Consider the following 21,408-nt stretch of genomic DNA (forward strand, 5'->3'; position numbering starts at 1 on the left):
GGAAAGTGGCGCAGGCAAGTTGCCATGTCAAGCTGCAAACTTTGTACCCAATGCTAACATTTTCAGATTTTTTTTTAAAGTAGGGAATGCAGAAGCTGCCCTTTGCAGCCAAATTCTTGGGGAGATTTTGGGGGAGGGATCACACGGCCCTGGGCTGGCCTTACTTTCCTAAGTGTGGATTACCTAGAGGTACAAGGGCCCCACAAAAGAGCCCTGAGAACCACTAGAAAGGGTGTTTCAGGGACAGTCTTTCTCAGCTGTCCCCAAGTGCTGCTCCGGTACTTTGGGGTGGTTGGAAATGGCAAACCCCACCAGCCCTTTGGCCTTCCAGACCCTTTTGCACAGGGGCTCCCCGGTTTTTGTTTTGTTTTTTACTTGAGCACTGCAAGGTGAATTTAATAAATCCCACAACAAACTATAGTTAGTTGGCATGGTTTATAAACCACCCCAGGCTGGCTTACAACCCATCCTGAAAGAAGAGTGCAAGGTTCAGACAACATGCTAAACCACTGTGGTTTATGCTTTGTGAAGACAGCCAGGGAGAAAAACATATGACGTGGCAATCTGCTGCAGAGCGATGCATGGTAGCGATGGATGCAGCTCAATCCATCCTCACTGTATAGCCTGGTCCTCCCATTAAGTGCTGCATTCGTCTCGCAAAAGAAAAATCACACTACCTTAGCAGTCTGATGAAGGAAAAAGGCTTAGAGTAACAAATACTGCGTGGCCAGCTGAACAAGATTTCCTTTATACAAAGCGTGCGCCTAACTTGCACCTGCGTGATTCTATATATTTATCTGCATAACTACAGATGTTTTATCAAACGCTTCTGCATAAGCTGCGATTGTATGGCATAGTGAGAAGTGAAGGTAAACAGCAGGTAGCAGAAACCCCTTGAAGAATCTCTAATGAATCTCTACTTTCTTCATGTCTATATTCCCAGTTTCAGCCAGAGGCAAGGTAGAGTTATTACATGCTAGAATGTTTTCCAGAACAATTCTCCAGTTTGTATGACTCATCAAATTGCGTGCTGAAACAATGGGTTCTTTCCAATGTTAATCTAATGCATCCCATTCACTTCGATGGGTCTATTCTGCATAAGACCACTGGAGACAACCCATGCAGTACCTAATGGAACATTTAAAGCACATTCATCAGCTAGAAGAAGCCTAAATATCACCAACTGAATTTTGCAAATCCTGCGTCTTCTGTGTCTTAAACTGGTATATTATAGAATTAAAGAGAGAACAGTTCATTTGTTCTACCTCCTAGTAAAGCTGAATATTTTATACTAAAAGTGTATGGCAGGTACCTCTCTAAACTTTCCTGGGGAAACATCGTAGGAAATTGATTTTATGGTCTCCTTAGACAAATTATTCATTAAAAAATATAGTTACAGTAATATAGAATGCACTTCCCAGGGAGAACTGCCTGGCATCTTCACTGCTTACATTCAGAAGCAAGGTTAATACTTTCCTGTTTGAAAAGGAATTTCATTTTAAATCTGCTGCTCTATTAACTTTACAGCTGGCTCTTTAATATAGTTATCCCAGTAATATTTTGATATCTGTAATTTCACATTTATTATTTTCACTGTTATTGTACTGTTGTATGGGTGTGTGGTTTTTCATGAAAGTAAACCACTCTAAAGGCATCCACCAGTTGGGTGGTATATACATCTGACAGGTATGTCTACAAACATTTGTGGAAAAGCAAGAGAGGAGTAACTCAGTAGTGAATCTTGTGTTTCAAATCAGGTTTCACCAACCTGTGGCCTTCTAACATATTGTACGACTGCAACACTCAGCAACCCTACCCAAAGGTGAGTGATGAATGGACCCCGAGCTCAGTCCCAAGCACAGCCAATGAAAAGTAGCAGCGTATATTAAATATCTTTCCAGGAATGCTGCTTCTGCCAGTCAGAGTAAACTCTACTGAGTAAGATTACCAATGATCAAATAGCAGAAAGTCTTATAATATTAAGTTATTACAAATGGACAAAATTAAAAATGCACTTAGAATCGAGGAAAACTTTGCTTTCTTTCTCCCAATAGTGTTCAGGTTCCCGTCACAGTTCTGTGGTGCTTTGCGAGTGCCTGAAGCAGCTAGCCTTCATTCATTCATAAAATGCATGCACTTCCCTCCAGCTATACCCTCAGAGCAGCTTATGCCATGCAGCCCATCCTCCAAGGAGCTGTTCAAGTTCCCTTTATTCCCTCCACCACTGAACAGCTTGCATCCTTCTCTAACCACTGAATGGGAAAGATGTATCTAGCCTTCTCGGTGGCTGCCTCCCACCTATGGAATCGATTCCCCAGAGAAAGTGTTTTTATTAATTTTAAGGAGATTAATGGTTGCTCTCTCACATGATTTATAACAGGAGTGGCCAAATAGAGGCTCATGACCACATGTGTCTCCTTGGGTTTATTCTGTGGCTCGCAGAGGGCTCAGAGCGTTCCCGTTCCCTCCCACCCAGTTCAGATCCCAGCAATGGTACAGGCCTGACTGCAGCAAGCTCTCCAGAGGCCGCCAACACATCCTGCTCTCTTCCTAAGGCTCAGGCAGAGAGGAGGTCAGGCTGACGGCCTCACAAGACCTTGCCTCAGCATGCCCCCTGCTGTTCCTGCTGGCTTTAAAAAACCATCTTCAAAAGAGGCATCCTGACCCCCTTCCAGAATGTGGAGAGAGTGGGGACCAGTCAGGGTTCCAGGGGAAATTTGTGTTGTTTATGTGACAGCCCCTGAAGATGGTTATCCTATTGCTGCTTATCCCTTCTGCAGCTCCCTCCAAGGTCCCTGATGGGAGATGATCTTCATGTTAGAATTCTAACATAATTCTATGCATTTCTCACTAAACTATAATGGCCAGGATTCTGTCTGTGACAAAACTTTAAAAGACTTGTTATTTTTTATTAATATGACATTTGTTTTGAGTAGTTCTCGTTTCTAAAGGTTCACTTCTTTGGAAGGGCATCCCACAGTCAGTGTTCCAGGTATCTGTGTGTCTTATCAGGCACATTAAAAAAATCATACACTGCCAAGTAGGAACACTGACACTTTCACAGACTCATAATAAATAAATATTTGTTTCTGTCTTGCAGCTCTCAAACATCTGACATTTATCATATGTAGCACTTCTGTTCACCCCAATTTATAAAAACCATTGTTAAATAATAATACTAATTATTATTTGATTAATTTTATTGATTTTATATATTTTTGTATTCTGTAATTTTAAGATTGCTGTGTTTTTGCTCTTGATTGGGGTACACCACCTAGAGAGTCTTTGGGACTACTTGACAGCATAGAAATATAATAAATAAACAAACAAACTTCTATTTCCCACTACTGTTTTCAATAATTACTCCAATTAGAATTGGAAATGCAACAACTATGCATGAAAAATAGTTAAATACTGGGAAAATGTTCAAACCTATTTTGTAAAATTCAAAATGAGGGGAAAAAAACTAAAATGATTCATTTAATCACATGAAATGTTACATTCACTATCAAAACCAGAATGTATTCTCTAGCTTTCATGGAGCATTCTATCTCAACAGATTCAAATCAATGACATTACCAAATATAGCCATGTATCGGTACTGTTATTTGCAGAATTGCTTCAAAATTGCTTGAAAGCCACACCCTTAAAGCTTACTCATTTGCAGAATGCAAAATAGAACAATCATAGTTTTAACAGCTATGGAGTCACATCCATATTCTATAGATAAATAACAGACATGCATATATATTTAAATTAGAACTCACTCTCTATTAAATTTGTGGTGTGTGTTATCCAATACTAGACTTAAGTTAGGCTAACACTCAATATAGCCCTATACAGAGAGATAGTTTAATTTAAATATCTGAGTATTTATATGGAGAAGGGATTTCAATATGAAAAAAAATGCAACTTCTAGAACAGATTTCACTGTTTTGCGTTCGCACAGCCACAGGAAAAGTTCCTTTTCATCCAGTCCATTTTGTACAAATGTATCTACAACTTGATAAAAACCCTACCATTTTTACTGCTACTTGCACTTTTGTCCAAGCACAAAATAAAATGGCTACTTTTACAGTGTTCCATTTTCCCTAAAGATATGGTGGTGCTGGAACCAAGTCAATCTGATCCTTTTTCTACTGTATACATTTGCAGAGTATAGGATGAGGTCCAAAGCTCCCACTGTTGAACCACGGGACCGCTGCTTTTTGTTCCAAGCTGGTCATACCCTCTGCGAAAAGAAGAGGTGGCAAGAACTGGTACTGCTACTTAGTGAAGAGGGAAATCCTTTCACATGAGGCGGACCCCCACAAGTACCCAGAGTTTTACTAGTGCCAAATGAGGAGATCTACATTGGTGTGAGAGGTACATGGAGTACGCAGATTAGTTTGCCTAGCACTGGATTGCTCTGCCTGCCCGCAATACAACAGCTACAGCCCAGTAGCCCGGGGAGGACATCAACTTGAAGTGCAGCAAAAGGCCATGTCAGAAACACACTGTGAGCAATGCAAAACCACCCCACTTGCATTCCACTTAGCATAATCAATATAAATGGCATTATACAGGCTGTTCCAAACCAGCCTTGCTGGACTTGTTTGGCAATTGATTTATTTACCACTGGATATTCAAAAACTAACAAACACACCTACACACACACAAACACACACACACACTACTGGAAAATCTTGATATCTTAGAAATTAAAGCAATGTGGGCATTTAGCTGGCTGGTGTGTTGCTTGTCTCCTTATCTCAAAAGGAAAGACAGACGGACAGGCGGACAGACAGGACTGTCTGCATTCAGTAAGAAAGTGTTGCTACTCCTACAATAGACATCCTGAAACCTATCCGGGGAAAGTGGTGATGTAGTTTAATATGGAAAATTTGCTACCAAGATGAAAGCAAATGCTTTTGCCTCATTCGGAAGCTATGAGCCAAGTTTCAAAGTACTCAAAATAAAGACTAGCAATGGAGTTGGTGACAGACTCTAAAGTCTAGAAGCAACAGCAGGTGCTCCAACAATACAAGGACATAATTCAATCAGGCTTTTGGCTGATGCTGTAAAGTGCAAAATGAGTCAAATTGTTTACGAACAGCACCAGAACCCCTATGATTAAATTACAGCCTTGATATTTGATCAGGAGGCACGCATTGTTGTTGTTTTGTTAATAAAACAATTTTTAAGTTATTTATGTTCTAGGTCAACTGAATTTAAAAGGTGCTGGGTGCATACAATCTATCCTTTCTGCTCTGCTAAGATGGCAACTTCCCATTTTACATACGTATAGACACTCTTTGGCCACCACACTGACTTATGAAAATTAACTGCCCAAACGGGCAGTAAAAGTATAAACAAGAACTGCTCCTCCTAACAGTTCAAAGCCCCTTGATGAGGAAGCAAACCTGAACCCAATGGCAGTGGCCCAGGCTGCACTGGTTCGATTCTGACCAATGCATGCGATATTGCATACACCAAATCTATGAAGATTAATCAGTATTAGTACAGTCATACATGTTTAATTAAATATTTGTCAGCAATAAACTATTGGCATTGAAGAAAAAGTGTAACTCAGAAACTACCTAAATCTGGAAGCATGGGGTGAGAAAGAAATTCACATATTTTGATACCTGTATTCCACCTTTCCACAACTCCTGTCCCATGCTATGTTTTTTTCAAATGACTTGCAGCTTGGTTTCCTGCAAACTCCTTCTGTTGAGGGATAATGCTTGTGTTCATGTCACCACCCAAAGCTTCATACACCTTAAATCATGGCAAATGCCATGAGCACACATTCTTACAACTAAAAAGCCTCCATCTCCACCCTAAGGCCATTCAGATGTCAGAGGAGAGAAAACAAAATGGCGGGGGATGATTTTGTGGCTCCACACCCATGGAGGCACACTGCCAAAAAGATATGCCATGATAGCTTCCTACATGTGCAGCTTGTTGGAGCACATTGCTTAACCCTAGTTATGACATAGTGGGGTTTTTCTTTTCCAGCTGTGGACAATTATGACTAATCAGAAGAAACACCCCTAGGAACCAGACTTATGGCTGTGGGAAAAACTCCAGCTAGAAGATAGCAATCCTAATATTGCACAGACAGTTCAGAACTAGAGAAGTATACTAAGAATTTCTACTGCCACTCACCTGATTACTGAGGGCAGTAAAAATTGCCTCCAGGTAGTTTTAGGCCATAAATTGTATACACTGTGCAGGAAGGCTAGTTAAAATTGCTGTAAACTAGTAACTTTTGGTGATTGATTGGCGAGTCTGTTCTGTCCATATTGGGTTTAAATAAACCAAGCAAATAAATAAAAATATTCTCACAGCAGACTGTCCTCAATGCCAATCTATGTAGAAAGCAATTCTCTGAGAAATGTAACTAGCTCACAAAGACATGGTGACAAAGCTAGGGAGAAATTAATCATGATTTCTTTTTCAAGAAAGAAAGGAAGGACGGACGGACGAAGGAGGGAACCAAAACCAAAACCTAAACTTTCCCCAGGCAGGTTTGCTGAAATTCATCAAATGCAAAATGTACCAAAGACCACTTGCCAGTGAACACGTAACTTAAACATGGCAGGTTACAAGTTTTCACATTCTGCAAGGATTTTCCCTGATTTGTACCCTTAACTGTTCAACTAAACTGAAATTATATTTTATTCAACTACCCACCCACCCTCTTTGTGGAGAAGGTAGGAGTACTGTAAATGAATTTAAAAAAAAAAGTGAGAACACACTACTTCTAGTTGATGAATCAAAGTAGACCCTGCCCAAGAAGTCAACCAACTGGTATTTAGCACCAAACAGTAAACAACAATTGTAATTTTATACAAGGCTTATTTGCCTCTGTATGTTTGCCACTATAATGGACATTTTAAGAAAACTTCATAGCAAACGTACCTTGGCCCTACCTTGAACAGAGCTGCTTGGCAAATGGACAGATTAATCCAAGATGAAAGGCCTATTAGAAGCAACTTAAATGCTTTGGCTGTACTAATTGAGATTTTATTGTTTAAGCCAAGAGCAACCAAAATATACAAAGTACCACACCTGAAATATATCATGACCCAGGGTGTCACAGATTATCTGCATATTTTACCTGCATGAATTATTATTTCCATTAACCTGGAAGTTGTCAGACTACAACTGGTAGATAGACTGCACTTATCTTGCAACATCTGTCATTCTAAAACAGGTGCCCTCAAATGTAAAGTCACTCCAACAAAGTTGACCAGGTACCAAATATATTTTCTGCCTGGCTCACAGAAGGTCGAGGTGAATGAATTGTATTTATTATTTTTTACATTGCTTTGCAAACCATCACAATTCTCCGCAAGATCTTTTTCTAAATGCAAAGCTGTTTGATGAAGCTGTCAGGCAAGGTGTTCTTGATGCTGCCAGGAAGGAAAATCAGTGCAAATAGGACAGGGAGAAGAAAAGACTGACAAAGCCTGGGTACCGCCTCTCACACACTGAATGCTCAGGAGACACAACGCTGTTTTAACATCCACCAGTAGGTTTAATGTAGATACTCTTATATGATGACTATGCAAACGTTGCTAACCGGTATCACAGGAGTTTGCACGACAGCAGGCTGAAGAGATGGCAGATCGAATTTACATGAGCCTGCAAGAGGATGCAAGTTTGCAATAAGCTGTACCTTAGCAGTATAACATAAAACCGCATTTTATAAATTTCATGAGCCAAGGCTTCCAGTTCTAAAACAACCAAATTATTGGGAGGGGGACATTGCTACATACTGAAGCACAAGGAGATTCCCCAGTATGTTTTATCCTCAATATATTATCTCCTCTCTCCACCCCCAAGATTTTACAGAGACATTACTTCCCTGATGCAAAGGAAAACTTACTTGTAGTTGTGCAATGATTAAGCAGTGATAAAAGGCATAAAACTGCTTTACGCTTTTTAAACACCTTTTTCACCTCAGCCTCCCACTTTCCACAATCTTGGAGGGCTACATGGACTTATTTAAACATGAAAATACAGCAATGTTCAAACTATAGTCGGTGAGCCTAAACAAACAAATAAACGTGGTCTTATTAGATTACCCCCTCCTGGTGTAATAGTATACTTCAAGCAATAGCTCAGATCGATATATCTCTTTTCTGATGTGAGCAGATACAAGCTTAGTGAAATCACTAAGATAAAACCTTTCAATTGAGGGCTCAGGTGGGGGGCAGGGGGCTCTTCAATGTAGAAATCAGCAGTGAAAATCTGTTTTATTCCATGAATAAATCAAACCAGAATTAGATATGACACAGTGAACTAGAATTTCTGGCTGCAAATTCTACCTTACGCATGAACTTGCTGTCTGGCCTTGAAAAAGTCACTCTCTGTTTGCTTCATACTCTTATAAGAATAATGACAGACTTTCATTAGATTGTTGTAAGCAATAAAATTTTAAAGCCCTCTTACAGAAATTATAAATAATAATTATGAAATTTAATCTACGTAAATTTAGTGCCAGCAATCAAATAAAAACCTGTCCATCAGTTCAAACTCCAGTCCTAGATCATATCTCCTACATCTGGATCCTTAACCCATATATGGCCCATTGCACCAACTGAGGAAAAATTTCTGCAAAAAGCTTTGTAGCACCAAAGCGTTCGAATTCCAATGGAACTTGACTGGCACTTTCTGTTTCCAATTGAACGCTGCTGTTTGGGTGGCAATCAATACCAGTCAAACAGGGTTTCCCTGATAGTGAAGGAGGAGTAGAAGATGGCCACAGCACCTAAAAGTCAGCTTCCCAACAAGAAATGCATCTTAGTATTTTCTTACCTCTGTGGGTAGCACAGGTGACCAAGGTCTTACCTGTAGCAACCAGTAGACTAGAGGCAAATAAAAGGATAAAAATAAATAAAGTTGTCATGTTTCCTTGGCAGATGAGGTGATAAACTGATTTGGGGGATTATTTTATGATAACAAAGCAAGATAAATGCAAGTGCTGTAGTACGAAGTAAAAGAAGTATTTTTTTCATCATGGAAGTTATTCAGTATTGCAGCCTGATTATATGAGCTGATTTCATCTGGCTCACTGTATTTCTTTATGTTACTCAATGGTCAGGATAAAGTATTTATCAGCACAATGCTATGTATATTTACCCAAGAGTAAGTCAAATCAAGTTCAATTGGACTTCAGTATGTACAGGATCGCAGCCTCTATAGCTTACTAAAGATTAAAGTTCAGGCACAAAGATGAAGCCAATGGACATCTATATTAAGCAATTCCAAACATATTTATCTGTTTTGAATAAATATGCAAATTGTTTCCAAATTAATCTAATTCTTTCCTCTAAGGACTGTTTCATGCATGAAGAATTTCCAACACAGAATTATAATTTCCATGTAAGAAATTGCATGGACCCTATGTGATAACCATGGATGTGCCTATTTTGCTGCAGGGGGAAGTAAGAACTGTGAAGGAAACTCATCATAGGTAAAACAGTTCAAGAACCCTGAAATGCATGGGATTTTATACACTACCTTCATTTGATCAGTCAAAAGTTTGGAGCCAATGGTTCTCTACGTATCTAAGCAAAAACGTATTTTATAAATTACAGCTTGCATTTCTTCACAAATGAATTTATCAGACACACCTTTTACTATGTCCACCACTAACAAACAATGATTCAAGAACAGTTTGGTAAATGATCTTTAAAATGCAGACCATTGCAAACATACACACTGTTCCTGATTAAGCAATTGCAGATCTGTTATCTTGCCTTCTGGGAATGGATCTAAATAGCATCATAATATCAAACACTGAAAACCACAAGCCTGGGGCCAGCAGGACTGTGCTTCTTTGTAGGCTCTGTTAATTCACAAAATTCCTGATATAAAATGCTGTTTACCATTAGGCGTAAATGTTTGATCTGCAATGCTTACAAAATGACTACGTTTATAATAACAGATTAAAGATTAAGCTTAAAACAAAACTGTTTACAAAAGTCTTTACTCCTCTGAAATTCTGTGCATTCAAGAAAGAATACAATAATTAATGGAGTAAAGTTTCATTGCTTTTTTCCTATTATATACAGTAGTTCATCATTTCTTTGACTGATTACCCCATTACCAGGGGAAAAGACTGCTGATTTTGTCAAATGCTACAAGCTTCATTTCCAATACTTCTAAGATCACAAGAACTAAGTTCATACATGCACACGTATTGACATTAGGCAGGCTCACTCTATTATGTCCTGCAAACTCTTACGAGAGCATGAACACGATGTCTAAACATGTATTAGGCCCACTGGCTTAATGGGTACATGGAAAGACACAACATTAGAATACACTAAAACCTACTGCAATAGGTCGTAATGTCCACCATTAATATGATTATATTGCACATATATCCCACATTACTTTCACCTGGCAAAGAACCCAAGGTGGCTTACAAACCTCTCCATCTTATCCTCACAACCACAGCCTGTGACACAGGTGACAGGTCTTAAGTCACCCAGTGGGCTTCATGGCTGAGTGGGGACTAGAGCCCAGATCTCCTGAGTTCCAATGCAGCACTCTTAACCGCTACACCATTCTGACTCTCAGACATTTATTTATTTACCAAAACAACCAAAGGGTTTGGTACTACGCATACTGAATTTTCCATGTGTATATGTCCCACTCAAGTGTTACTCAGTGCCTACATATGGATATTCCCAGGCGCATTCCAAGACATTTGTTCTGCCTGAGGTGAAAAACAAGATGGTATGCTCCCATTCCATGTACAAAAGCCAACAGGACTGGCAGTGATCTGTCATCAATGCCGATGATGCCTTCCACTGCGTTTGAAGGCAGCAGGTTTACCTAAGGGGTACACAACAGGCCAGGTAGCACACAGAGCTCCCCCTGCACCCGAACCCACACCTCCAAGCATCAGGCTGGGGCAACTATTTTGCTCTGCCCAACAGCGAGGCCAACCCTGGGCATCTGCTGAATTCAGAGGCAGGGCATGTGAACCAGGTGAACAAGGAGAAACAATGAGAAACAATGAGAAAACAATGAGAAACAATGAGAAAATTTAACGCCATGCACTGAACCAACTGAAATATAAACACTTCAAGTTCACTGATGGGTCAAAAGCACATGGGTTTCTGCAGCTAGACTACTGCTAAGAAAGTGGTAACTTACTTAGGACATGAGTACATGTTTGAATCCATCACCTACCCATTCCTCTTAATGTATCTGGTAAAGTGGACTACCCAAGCTGATGCCATAATACATTAGAGAGGTTTTAATTTGCAACAAACCTCTTCTTGCTTTCTTTTTAAAAACAAAACAATACACAGATTTTAACTAAAACGAACATGATGCACTCCATTTTCTCCGGAGAAATTTTTAATTGACACCTTAAGAATTTCTGCATCGTACATTGTACGTTTGTTTGTAACTTTATTTTGCAAGTGTCATCAATTCCCCAATGATATGGAACGTAAGTGGCAGTTCAAAACTGTTGCTACTGCTTAGAGGCAAGAAGATGGCTATTTGGGAGTTAATTCAGGAAATGATGAAAAGGGAATATGTGAGCAAATCCAAAGCAACATTCAGCACTCAGGTCTCTTTTAGATCCTGTCTTCAGTTAATACTTTAGACGCTTATTTTTTTTCCTAATGCTTTACCAATGTACCACATGCAAGAAAAGTACAGATGTAAATAACACTGTGCTTCTTGATTTTATCACTTTTTCTACAGCCAGACAGATATTCCATTAAACTTTTAGTAACTTACTCAAAAAGATAGCATCTTACAGAACAGGTGTTGCAAGGAAAAGAAAGAACGTGCATTTTTTCACCTAACCCCAAAATGTTCAAATTGAAACACGTTTTATGCATACTTTCATCTATAAAACAATGTAGTATCACTGATGATTTTTGGAAGGGCTATCTCAACAGGAAAACTTTTGGGGCGAGTTTTGAATATGCAGTTTTTGTTCACTGAAATACTTTACAGCTCTGAAGAATGTTTCATGTAGTTCAGCATCTTCCCCTAGATCTATCTTCTGGGACTTCTCAAACAATAATCAATAACTGGTTGAAGTAGGAGCATAACTAACCTGATAATAATAAACATAGCTGAAAAGACTTGCGGATGGGAACAAGCATTCTTTCCTGTTTTAATCATAACTTTCATGTAAGCAATGGCAAACAGAGAAGTAGCCGCTCTTGTGTATTTGCATGGCTAAATCCCTAATGATTTGCAAAAGACAAAACAAAGGGAAAACTATTCAAAAATATAAGTGCCATCTGCCACTGAAGAGTGGCAGCTTAAATGATTCATGGATTTTCAATTTATGTTGGTACTGAGTGCATTTTTTGATGCAACACTACACGGGAATATCATGTGTCAAGATAATAAGCATGTGCTAGCATGCAAACGAAGCCCATGTCCATACTTTCTATGTTTCACTTGATGAACGGTGCCTTTCGCACAACTTAAAACATTCAGGCTGCACTCCTACACCCACTTACCTGGGAGCCAGCTCTGCGGAAATCAGTGGGTCTTAATTCTGAGTATGCAAGCCTGGATCGCCCTGTCAGGGTTTTAGTATCTTCTCCTGCTTTTGTCAGACTCGCCTATCCCGTGCATCTGTACATCCAAACGCAACTTTCAGTTTATTAAGTAGCCGAGGCAATCAGAAAATGCTCATCTTGTTAATCCTTAAACTGCCATTTTGCATCTTTCCACTGTCTTGAAACAAACTGCAGAGCCAAAGATCTTGGTCTAAGACTCCCTTACAGTTCGGTCTCACATGAATGGAAAAAGTAGACATCCGTATTGCATCTACATTGGGATGGAGAAGATGGCACTAAAAAAGAGCAGGGACTGGGAGTCTATGGGAAAGGATAGGACTTGTAAGCCATTGTCGAATTTTATTTTCTGTTGTAAATGTTTAAAGTTACAGTATGCCACTCAGAGCATGTGGGACTGAGCAGGATAAAAATCCAAATAAATAAAATAAGTATTACAGTAGGGTCAGTTGAAAGACAAATATTTAAATTCATTTAAGACCTCCTGCTGTTATACTACCGAAGGAATAATGTTTTATTCCAGAAGGCCATGCTTTACCACCGACATGTGTCTGTTTATAGCACAAATATGAAAGGAATTAATTTACCTAATTAGACAAGAGAATCATCCATCCAAACTGAAGCAGTTCAGAAACTACACTTTCAACATTTTAAACAGAACGGATTTAAAAGTGATAACCATTTTGTGATAGGATAAGTCAATCAAGGCCTAACATGCCTGACTGTTTCTCCTTTCTGAACAGAGAGAGAGAGAGAGAGAGAGAGAGAGAGAGAGAGAGAGAGAGAGAGAGAGAGAGATAGGGCAAGAGCAAGAAGGGGGGGAGGAGGAGGAGGGGGAGGAAGGGATTCCTGCATGCGAAAAACTACAGGGAAATGGCTAAGCTAAGTACCCTCCAGATCCGTTGACCAACAATTCTAACCATCCCCATCCAACATGATCTTTAGCCAACCTGGACTGGGTTGGTGGGAGTTGGAGTCTAACTCATCTGGAGCATACCAGGGTGGGAAGGACAACTCAAACATCAACTTTCACTTAGAGGGATTTCTTTTATATGCAGGAACACTGACCTTTGTGGAACTCCACTTACAGTCCGAAGTGGTACGGCACACACAAGATTAGCATCTCTGCTGTCCCTGTGAAAACTAGGCTCAGTCTTTTCCACTTTATCGCACAGGTTAAACACAGACACAGAAACTGCATCAGAAGGGGCCTCCCAGGCCATCTAGTCTGACCCCCGGCTCAGCCAGCTCCACTCATGACATGCCCACCATGTGCATGCCCAGCCTGAGCCCCTGCTGCAGGTGCCCTAGCAGCCTAAGTTATCTACCAGAAAATTTACTTGGCAAAGAACCCACTCCTATTACAAATTCAGAAACAAGCAGATAAACTACAGAGGACAGGTCAATGTTGGACTTACAAAGAAGGCCAATGTTCCCCTGCACTAATAAAAAAAGACGGGCACCTACCGCTATCCGCACTTCACATACGGAGAGGGAGGCAAGCCAGCTTGCTATCGGGGAAGAACTTTCCTGGAAAACGTTCATGGCATCTTAGGGAAAGCCCACCCCAAAGTTCAAAATGCTTAGCTTTACTCAAAGTGTTGGTCCTACTTCTGTACTTAGACATCGCATTCACTCAGTAATCAAATGAAGATGTAGTTAACATATTCTTCCATGATTACACAAAAGAAGCCCTTTCAGAGGAGGAAGAACCAAATGTGAAAGAGGAAAAAGAAGAGTAACACATAAGCAGATGAAGATCTGAAATGTTGCAGATACAGCTATCATCTCATACCTAAACTAAGAATTGCAAAGGTGCTGCCACCCCTCTTCCTCACTAAGGTAAAAGCAACTTTCCAGAAATCTAGGATTTTTTTTTCCAAATTTCTGGGAATAAGAACTAATCATTATCATGCTGCCAAACTTTCTTAAATGTTGCTGAAGTTGACTCCAATATCCTGAAGCCACTGGTCAAGAAGAAGGCTGAGCCTGAGGAAGTTTACTTGCGCGTTATTTATGTCCTCCCCAATTCTCCCTGTTAAGGTCATAAGGCCTCTGAACCATCATGGCTGGATTGTTTTAGTGCTCTCTGCTGAACACCTGCAAACATCAAACAAAAACTGCTGGTCCTTTACAGCGTTGACAAAAGCCTTTCATGTGAAAAATGCACCCTGGGAATGTCAGGCCTTTGGCTCAGGTTACATTCCTTTCTCCCTTGCAGCCTCACAATTTCTTGAGACCACATTTGTAAAATTAAAGATTAAAGGAAATACAGGCCCGCTTTCTTTTCATTCACACATTACAAATCACACCAGATCACCCTGCATTAAATGAGCTGGTTAAAACACTCACAGACAGTCCTGTACATTTTATTTGGAATCTTCTGTTTTATAATGAAAATGTCAAGCCAATACACAAAACATGGATAACACTTCCATTAAATAAGTACCATTTTTAAAGGAGATATGAACCAATACCCAAGTTCTGTAGTCAAACCCTTAATACTGCATCTGCTCCCGTAGAGACAGCAAACCATATCCGAGTCTCAACTTACTGACCATAATTTATTAGCTAAACAGCACAGTTATCAATAAGCAAAGCCTAGACAATATGCCTCAGCAGTGCTGAGTTTTCATGCACCTACAAATCTCTTTGTTGAAATGTTATCTTGATGCTTTTTCCAAGCACTTTGTAGTACAATCACCTATCTTTGTATTTAGACTTTCATAACCACTACCCAGCTCAATTGCCAGAGTACACACTAGGAAACAATAATAGCAGGAAACAGTGCGTAAGTATACCTGCAGGTCACACGTTTTTCTTAGGATTTAGGACCAGTTTTATAACATACTGGATTCTACAACCTTCTCTGCCTACTGAATGTTCCATTTTAAAAGCCATTACCTACTTGCAAAAAAAACCAACCACCAGTTCCATAAAAAGAGTACTATTTAACTATACAAAACTCTATACATTCAGCAGGTTATAATCTCCACCATATATATTTTACATCCACCAAAAGCTTTTATTTAATTAAGAAAGATAGATTGGTTTCTCTTTATTTGACTTTTATCCAGTGATAGTGAAAGTAACACCTCATTTACATACATGGCTTACTAGGAAATCAGTCCACTAATTTCAAGTGAACTTGTGGCCTTGGGATGGCTTATAAAAAGAGGCATTGTTTTAAGATCTCCACAATTTCATTTTATTGCCCTGACTGTTTTTTGTGCTTCCTTCTTCTATTTCATTATTTGCATGTCAGACAAATATTAATGCAAGATGTTTGCACCGACCATACAATGATAAGAATGTTCATTTTTTCTCCTAGATTTTCAAATTATCTGTTTGGTATTGTTGATCAGCTGGCCTCATAGGAGACTATTAAGTTGGGAAAAATAAGCACGTCTTGCTAACACTTGCAAAAAACAATATTTAGGTGCAGCACCGATTGTATATCATTGAAAAAATTGATTTATCTGGCACAAATACTTTGCACTACTTTGACAGAGAAAATATATTGAATACTTAAAACTTTCTCTGAAATGTGCTATTATAAACAAACTATTTCAAAATAGGATAAATCCATGAAGGATAAGCCTTAGTAGCCTTTACATTGCACAGAATTAGGCAAGGCTTACAGTCAATAAAATGTATTTAAGAATCAAGGTGTACTCATATGCATTATTGCAATCTCAAATATCACTACACTGAAAGTATCACCTTGTATATCACATATCTTCTTTTTTTTTAAATTCTAAACACCATCAGTGAAAGTTTAATGATGCCTCAAAGGATACAGACTAACTTTAGTTATCGCTGTATTATCCTTTGAAATCTATACACAAAATGTTTTTGGGGAAAGGACTCTTAAGTTACAAAATATGTGCTGAAAATTGCACACTCTTAGTTTATTCCCAATACACTTTGACTCCAATCCTGCTCCATGAAAATCATTGGGAATTTTGCCATTGACTTTGCTAGTAGTAAGATAGTAAGCTTGTATAATCACTGGTAGCAAAATTTTAAAGGCTTGTCCAAAAAAGAAAAAAATGGTTCAGAGATGCTCTTTGTATAGAACTTTGAGCAGGAAACTGTTATGTGCAAATTGTCAAAATGTTGAAAACACTACAGCTGTTTTAATGTAGATTTATCTGAAGCCTAGCCAAAGAGCTACATGCAATATTGCAGGAAACACTGTGAAATGAAATTATTGGGGAGGGGGGGGATTAAAATGTGCACTTCCCTTTGCCAACCTGATGGAAAATGAATTATTCCCAATAAATAAACATCTTCTGTGCCTGATATTCAATTATTATATTCAGACGGTTGGGCATCGATAAACAGACCCTTTTCTTTGCTACATATATAGGAAACAAATACATATTTGCATTAATGTCAATAGACTCCTTTTCCAAAAGATGTAACAAGCATTAAGAAAGTCACAGTTGCAGAATTTTTCAAACTTTTTTTGTTCAGTAATACTGCCTAGACAGATTGCAGCATATCGCTAAACCATCCATCACTAAATCTTAATTCTTGGAATAAAATCAGGACTTTAAATCATGAGTTTGGGTAAAGAAGATAAAAGAGGAGTTACTCCTCTTTACAGGCATAAAAACAGCTACTGCTACCATGGGTTAGTTGGTCCCTCACATAATAAAAAGGAAAATATCTTTACAATTTTTAAATCTTCCAAACTTAGTTATGCTTAAAACTAACTCCTGTAAAATAACTGTTCACGTGAACTATATTTTTCTGAAGAAGAGGATATCAAACATGGCAACATGAAGAGCAGAAATATTTCACTTGCAATCTCCAAGACAGATTTATGCTACCAGATACACACACAGCAGACGTGGAAAAAAATACCTAAGGACACTTTAACTGCATGCCAAAGAGAAACTGTACATACTTGAGCCAGTAAAATGTCCACTTGCCAAAGAAGTTGGTCCATTTTTCCCACTGCTCACAGGAGGTGAAAACATCTAAAAGAAAACAAAGAGGCATTATTGTTGGTAAATAGGGTTTTCTCCTACATTTACTGATAGCTCAAATTTGAATCAACTTTATACAAAAGCTATAATGGCTTATTTAAATATGAAATATTTCCCATCTCAGCTTGCATAATGGTGCAGCATTTTTTACAGTCTACTTCCCATCCTTTTCTCTTTCTATCTTATGTTAGGTTTTACTCACAATGTAAGATTTGTGGTGGGAGGGACCTCGGGACCCCAGCCACAATATCAAGCAAGGAAAAAAAACCCTTTGGAAACACTTAGATTGACAAAGGTGAGGGTTAAAAGTTTGTGACTGAAACCTTGGTCATAAACGCAGCTATATCCATTTCCATCCCGTTTTAGGATGTCTGTCATACATGCACCCAAATAATATTAATGCAAAGTTCCACCTGCCCTAAATTTTCATCTCGGCTCTTAATGTGAGCACAATTTGAAGCAAGTCAGTCTCTCTCTCTCTCTCTCTCTCTCACTCAATCTCTCTCTCTCACTCTCTCTCTCTTTCTCTCCCCCTCTTTTTCTCACTCTCCAGCATTTATTTCAACCCTAATTGGTTTCCATCTTCTTCGACGTGTCTAGTGGATAATACGCACCTTCCCTGAGTCAGAGACTACAAAAAGCAAAGGAACAAATGGAAAAAGCACAGCTAAGAAAGTGGGGGCTGCAGACCCGCCTCAGGCTACGGTTCCTCGCCAAACTTCCCAAAGCCATTTCTCAGGAAAAGTCTAAAGGACAACGGTAGACTGAAATAGCACCCCCCCCCCTTACAAGGTGGGTTTTAATTTTTTCTCCTCCCAACACTGAAATTATTTAAAGACACAAATGCATCCTACGTCAAATTAACTTAACTTGGTTCTCCCCCCCCCATGAATAAAGACTTCTGACATATTGGAAGAAGGGGGGGTGGGCAAGAAAAACAGGGATGGGGGAGGAGAGAGAAAAGTGGGGGGGTGGAGGGGGAATAGAGCACTAAGCCACTGCCCAGAACATGGTTATTATTTGGCCTTAGAATTAAAGCACATTTTAAAAGCCTAAAGATAAAATAATTTTGAATTAAAAAGAACAAACACACGCGGGCACACGCCACTAGCCATCAATGGAAGAGGGAGGGGGTTCTAAAGGAAAGTTGCAACACATTCATTGATAAAACAGAGCAATCCGAGATTTCAGAGAAAACTTGAAACTGAACTAGATCTGGATTTCCTTTCACTTTTCATGTGCCAAAAAATGAAACAAGGGAAGAACTAAGAGCACACTATAAGTAACTGATTAGTTGGCATGAAAGCCATACTTTCAGAATGCAATGCACAATATTAAGTCACTGTTATTCATGGAGAATGATGGCCAATATCCATAATTTTTATAGAGGATGTGTGGGTTTATTTTGGGACAGGACATCAAATGATAAGAGCACATCCCAGTAAATTGCAGACAATATTCCATTTCCTTTCTGATAATTTAGCAAGATTCTAATTGATAAGTAATACGAGTAATAAAGCGTGCATATTTACCATGGGTCTAGCTGCTGATTAAAAATTACTTCATGTATTTAAGCTCACAGTTTTTGCTTTGTTTTGATTTAGTTTAACCGACTTTTTGGTTTTTGTTGGGTTTTTTTTTTTACAGCTGTTGTTCATTTCCACCATTGTTTCTTACCGCACTGAAATCCAGTAAATCACTGAGTTCTTTGTCCGTCCCTAAGGCAGCCATTCGCTGTTGGTGATGCATTTTAGCAAACTCACACAAACCTAGAAACATGGAAATAACCGCAATCAGAAACCCAGTCCCGAGCCTTACAGGAAACAACAATCCGATTTTTTTAAATGAGTAGGGGAGGGGGAGAGAGGGGGAGGAGGGAGAGGGGGAGAAGATGGGGGGTAGCAGCAACAACGAGGAAGAGGACAGGAAAGGCGACATTGGAGTTCCAACGAGCCGCGGGAGACCCAGTGATCGGGGGCACTCTAACCCCAAATCTGGGAGAGAGAGACAGACAGACAAACAGACAGACAGACAGGGGGAGAGAGAGAAAGAGGCGCCGCACTCTTCAGCGCACGGTTTATGCAACAGGAGGTTCAACCAGGAATGAATGAAAAGCCCAGAGCTGCAACTACAGCCATCCGCTCCTAACTTTTTAAATTTATTTTGCATCTATCTCCCTCCTGCCGTGCAAAGTCAGTTGCAGGTTCTTTTATTTCCAGGCGGCCACGAAGTCTTTAGGGTGGCGCACAAGGGTCTCGATGAGGTGCAAAGAAGGGTGGGGGCAAGATGCAGAAGATGGACGGGCAGCCCGGGGAAGGCTGCCGTGGGATGGGGCAAGAATCCGCCTAGATGCCTCTTCTGCTGAAACGGCATAAAGGTGGGGGTGTGGGGGGGGGCGCAGAAAGGCAGAGTTAACCCACGACAATGAGATCTCTACTGTAGAAAGGTAACCGAGAGACCGAAAGTAACTAACTCCACTAAAGGGCATCTAAGGGCCCGCTCGCGACAAAGTCATCCGTTTCTTTAAAGCGAACCATTGCAGGGGTGGAAAAGGCCGTGGCAGCCCTATGCCCGGCTTGCAACCCATTGGGGGGGGATCCCGCGTGTTTAAAGGAAGCCGCCGCCAGCTCTTGTCCGGGATCCTTTCATTAGTACCACACAACTAACTCCAGGCTAAAGACATCGAAAGAGGAGGAGGAGAAGCGGGGGAAGAAAGGGACACCTCCGGTACCTACCGGCCGACAGAGGAGAGAAGGGGCTCCCTTTCCGACCACAGCCCCGAGCTCTGGGTTTCATTGCTCGAAATCACTGCATCCACCAACCGCACATACACCACGCAGGGAAGAGAGAGCGAGAGAGGCAGAGATGGGAAGCGCGGAGGGGAAAGGGACCCCGCTGGCGCCGCGCAAAGCTCTCCCCGGACTGGAGCGGAAAAAAGGAGAAGGGAGAAGACGCGGCGGCGGAGGAGGACGCCCTGATTCCTAAACCAAACTCTTTTTTCCTGCCTTAGGGGAAAGCGGGAGCGAGAGGAGGAGGAGGGGGAAGGGGAAAACACACACGCACACCCCCAGCGCACGCACACGAACAGACCCAAAGAAGCCGGACTGCAAGTTCAGCAAAGCAAAAGGGGAGCCCGCCACGGCGCGCGCCGCCACGCTCCCCCGGCGTCGGCTTCGCCTGCCCCCGACCCAGGCGCGGGTTCCCCCCACCTTGCAGGAAACACACACGCAGAAAGGGAGAGATACAGATAGGCGAGAAAGGCAGACGGGCACCTCGGTTTCTTCCATGCCCCCGATCATGTCGCTGGGAAGCTACCCAGGAGTTGCCTGCGCCTTGGCGTCCGCCCGCCTCCCCCTCCTTCGCCCAGCACTTTTAAGATTTATTATATAAAATAATCGCGCGCGCGCACGCAGACAGTGGCACAGGCAAGCCAAGCAACTTTATACTCCGCTGCAGACGCACGTGATACAAAGAGTTCGTCGGGGGGTGGTCAATATTTTCTCCCTCCCCCCCCCCAGCCACCACCATCCCCTTGTTCAGGGCACTTGTTTCAAAAAAGAATTCTCGGGTGCGTCTTCTGTTTTCAACGTTGCGTAAAACTGCGTTTTACAATCTGCATTTGCCGAGAGGGCGAGCAGGGCTGCAAACTTTTTCAAAACGGAACATTCAAGTGCGGGGTTTTGTTTGTTTGTTTGGGGCTTGGTTTGGTTTTTTGCACAAACAAGTTTTCTGGAGACTATGCCAGCCTCCTCCCCTTTGCCTCCCCCCCCCCCAACTTCTCGCCAGCTTGCCCTGCTTGCATTGCAAAATGCTGCTACAGGGCCTCACAGTCCTAGCTTTCCCCCTCCCGGCAA

At 40.8% G+C, this 21,408-nt stretch overlaps 1 protein-coding gene across 13 annotated transcripts in view; it reads right to left on the minus strand.

Moving 5' to 3' along the window:
- Nucleotides 1–21,408, minus strand: part of TCF4 (transcription factor 4) — a 400,625-nt gene that overhangs the window by 378,271 nt on the left and 946 nt on the right. For 4 of the 13 annotated variants that reach the window (XM_044431390.1, XM_044431388.1, XM_044431387.1 and 1 more), the window contains exons 1-3: nt 20,290–20,531; nt 19,232–19,323; nt 17,473–17,545 (exon numbers count right to left, since the gene is read on the minus strand). In XM_044431390.1, coding sequence (XP_044287325.1) covers nt 17,473–17,545; nt 19,232–19,323; nt 20,290–20,350 — 226 coding nt within the window. In that variant the 5' untranslated portion in view covers nt 20,351–20,531. Of the gene's footprint in view, nt 1–17,472; nt 17,546–17,756; nt 17,989–18,168; nt 18,300–19,231; nt 19,324–20,289; nt 20,538–20,826; nt 20,961–21,408 lie in introns of those variants that run through there. The other 9 variants (XM_044431381.1, XM_044431379.1, XM_044431378.1 and 6 more) reach the window with 7 other exon arrangements.

Source organism: Varanus komodoensis, unplaced genomic scaffold (genome assembly GCF_004798865.1).
Source record: "Varanus komodoensis strain SLA01 unplaced genomic scaffold, ASM479886v1 scaffold22, whole genome shotgun sequence".
Lineage (NCBI taxonomy): Eukaryota > Metazoa > Chordata > Lepidosauria > Squamata > Varanidae > Varanus > Varanus komodoensis.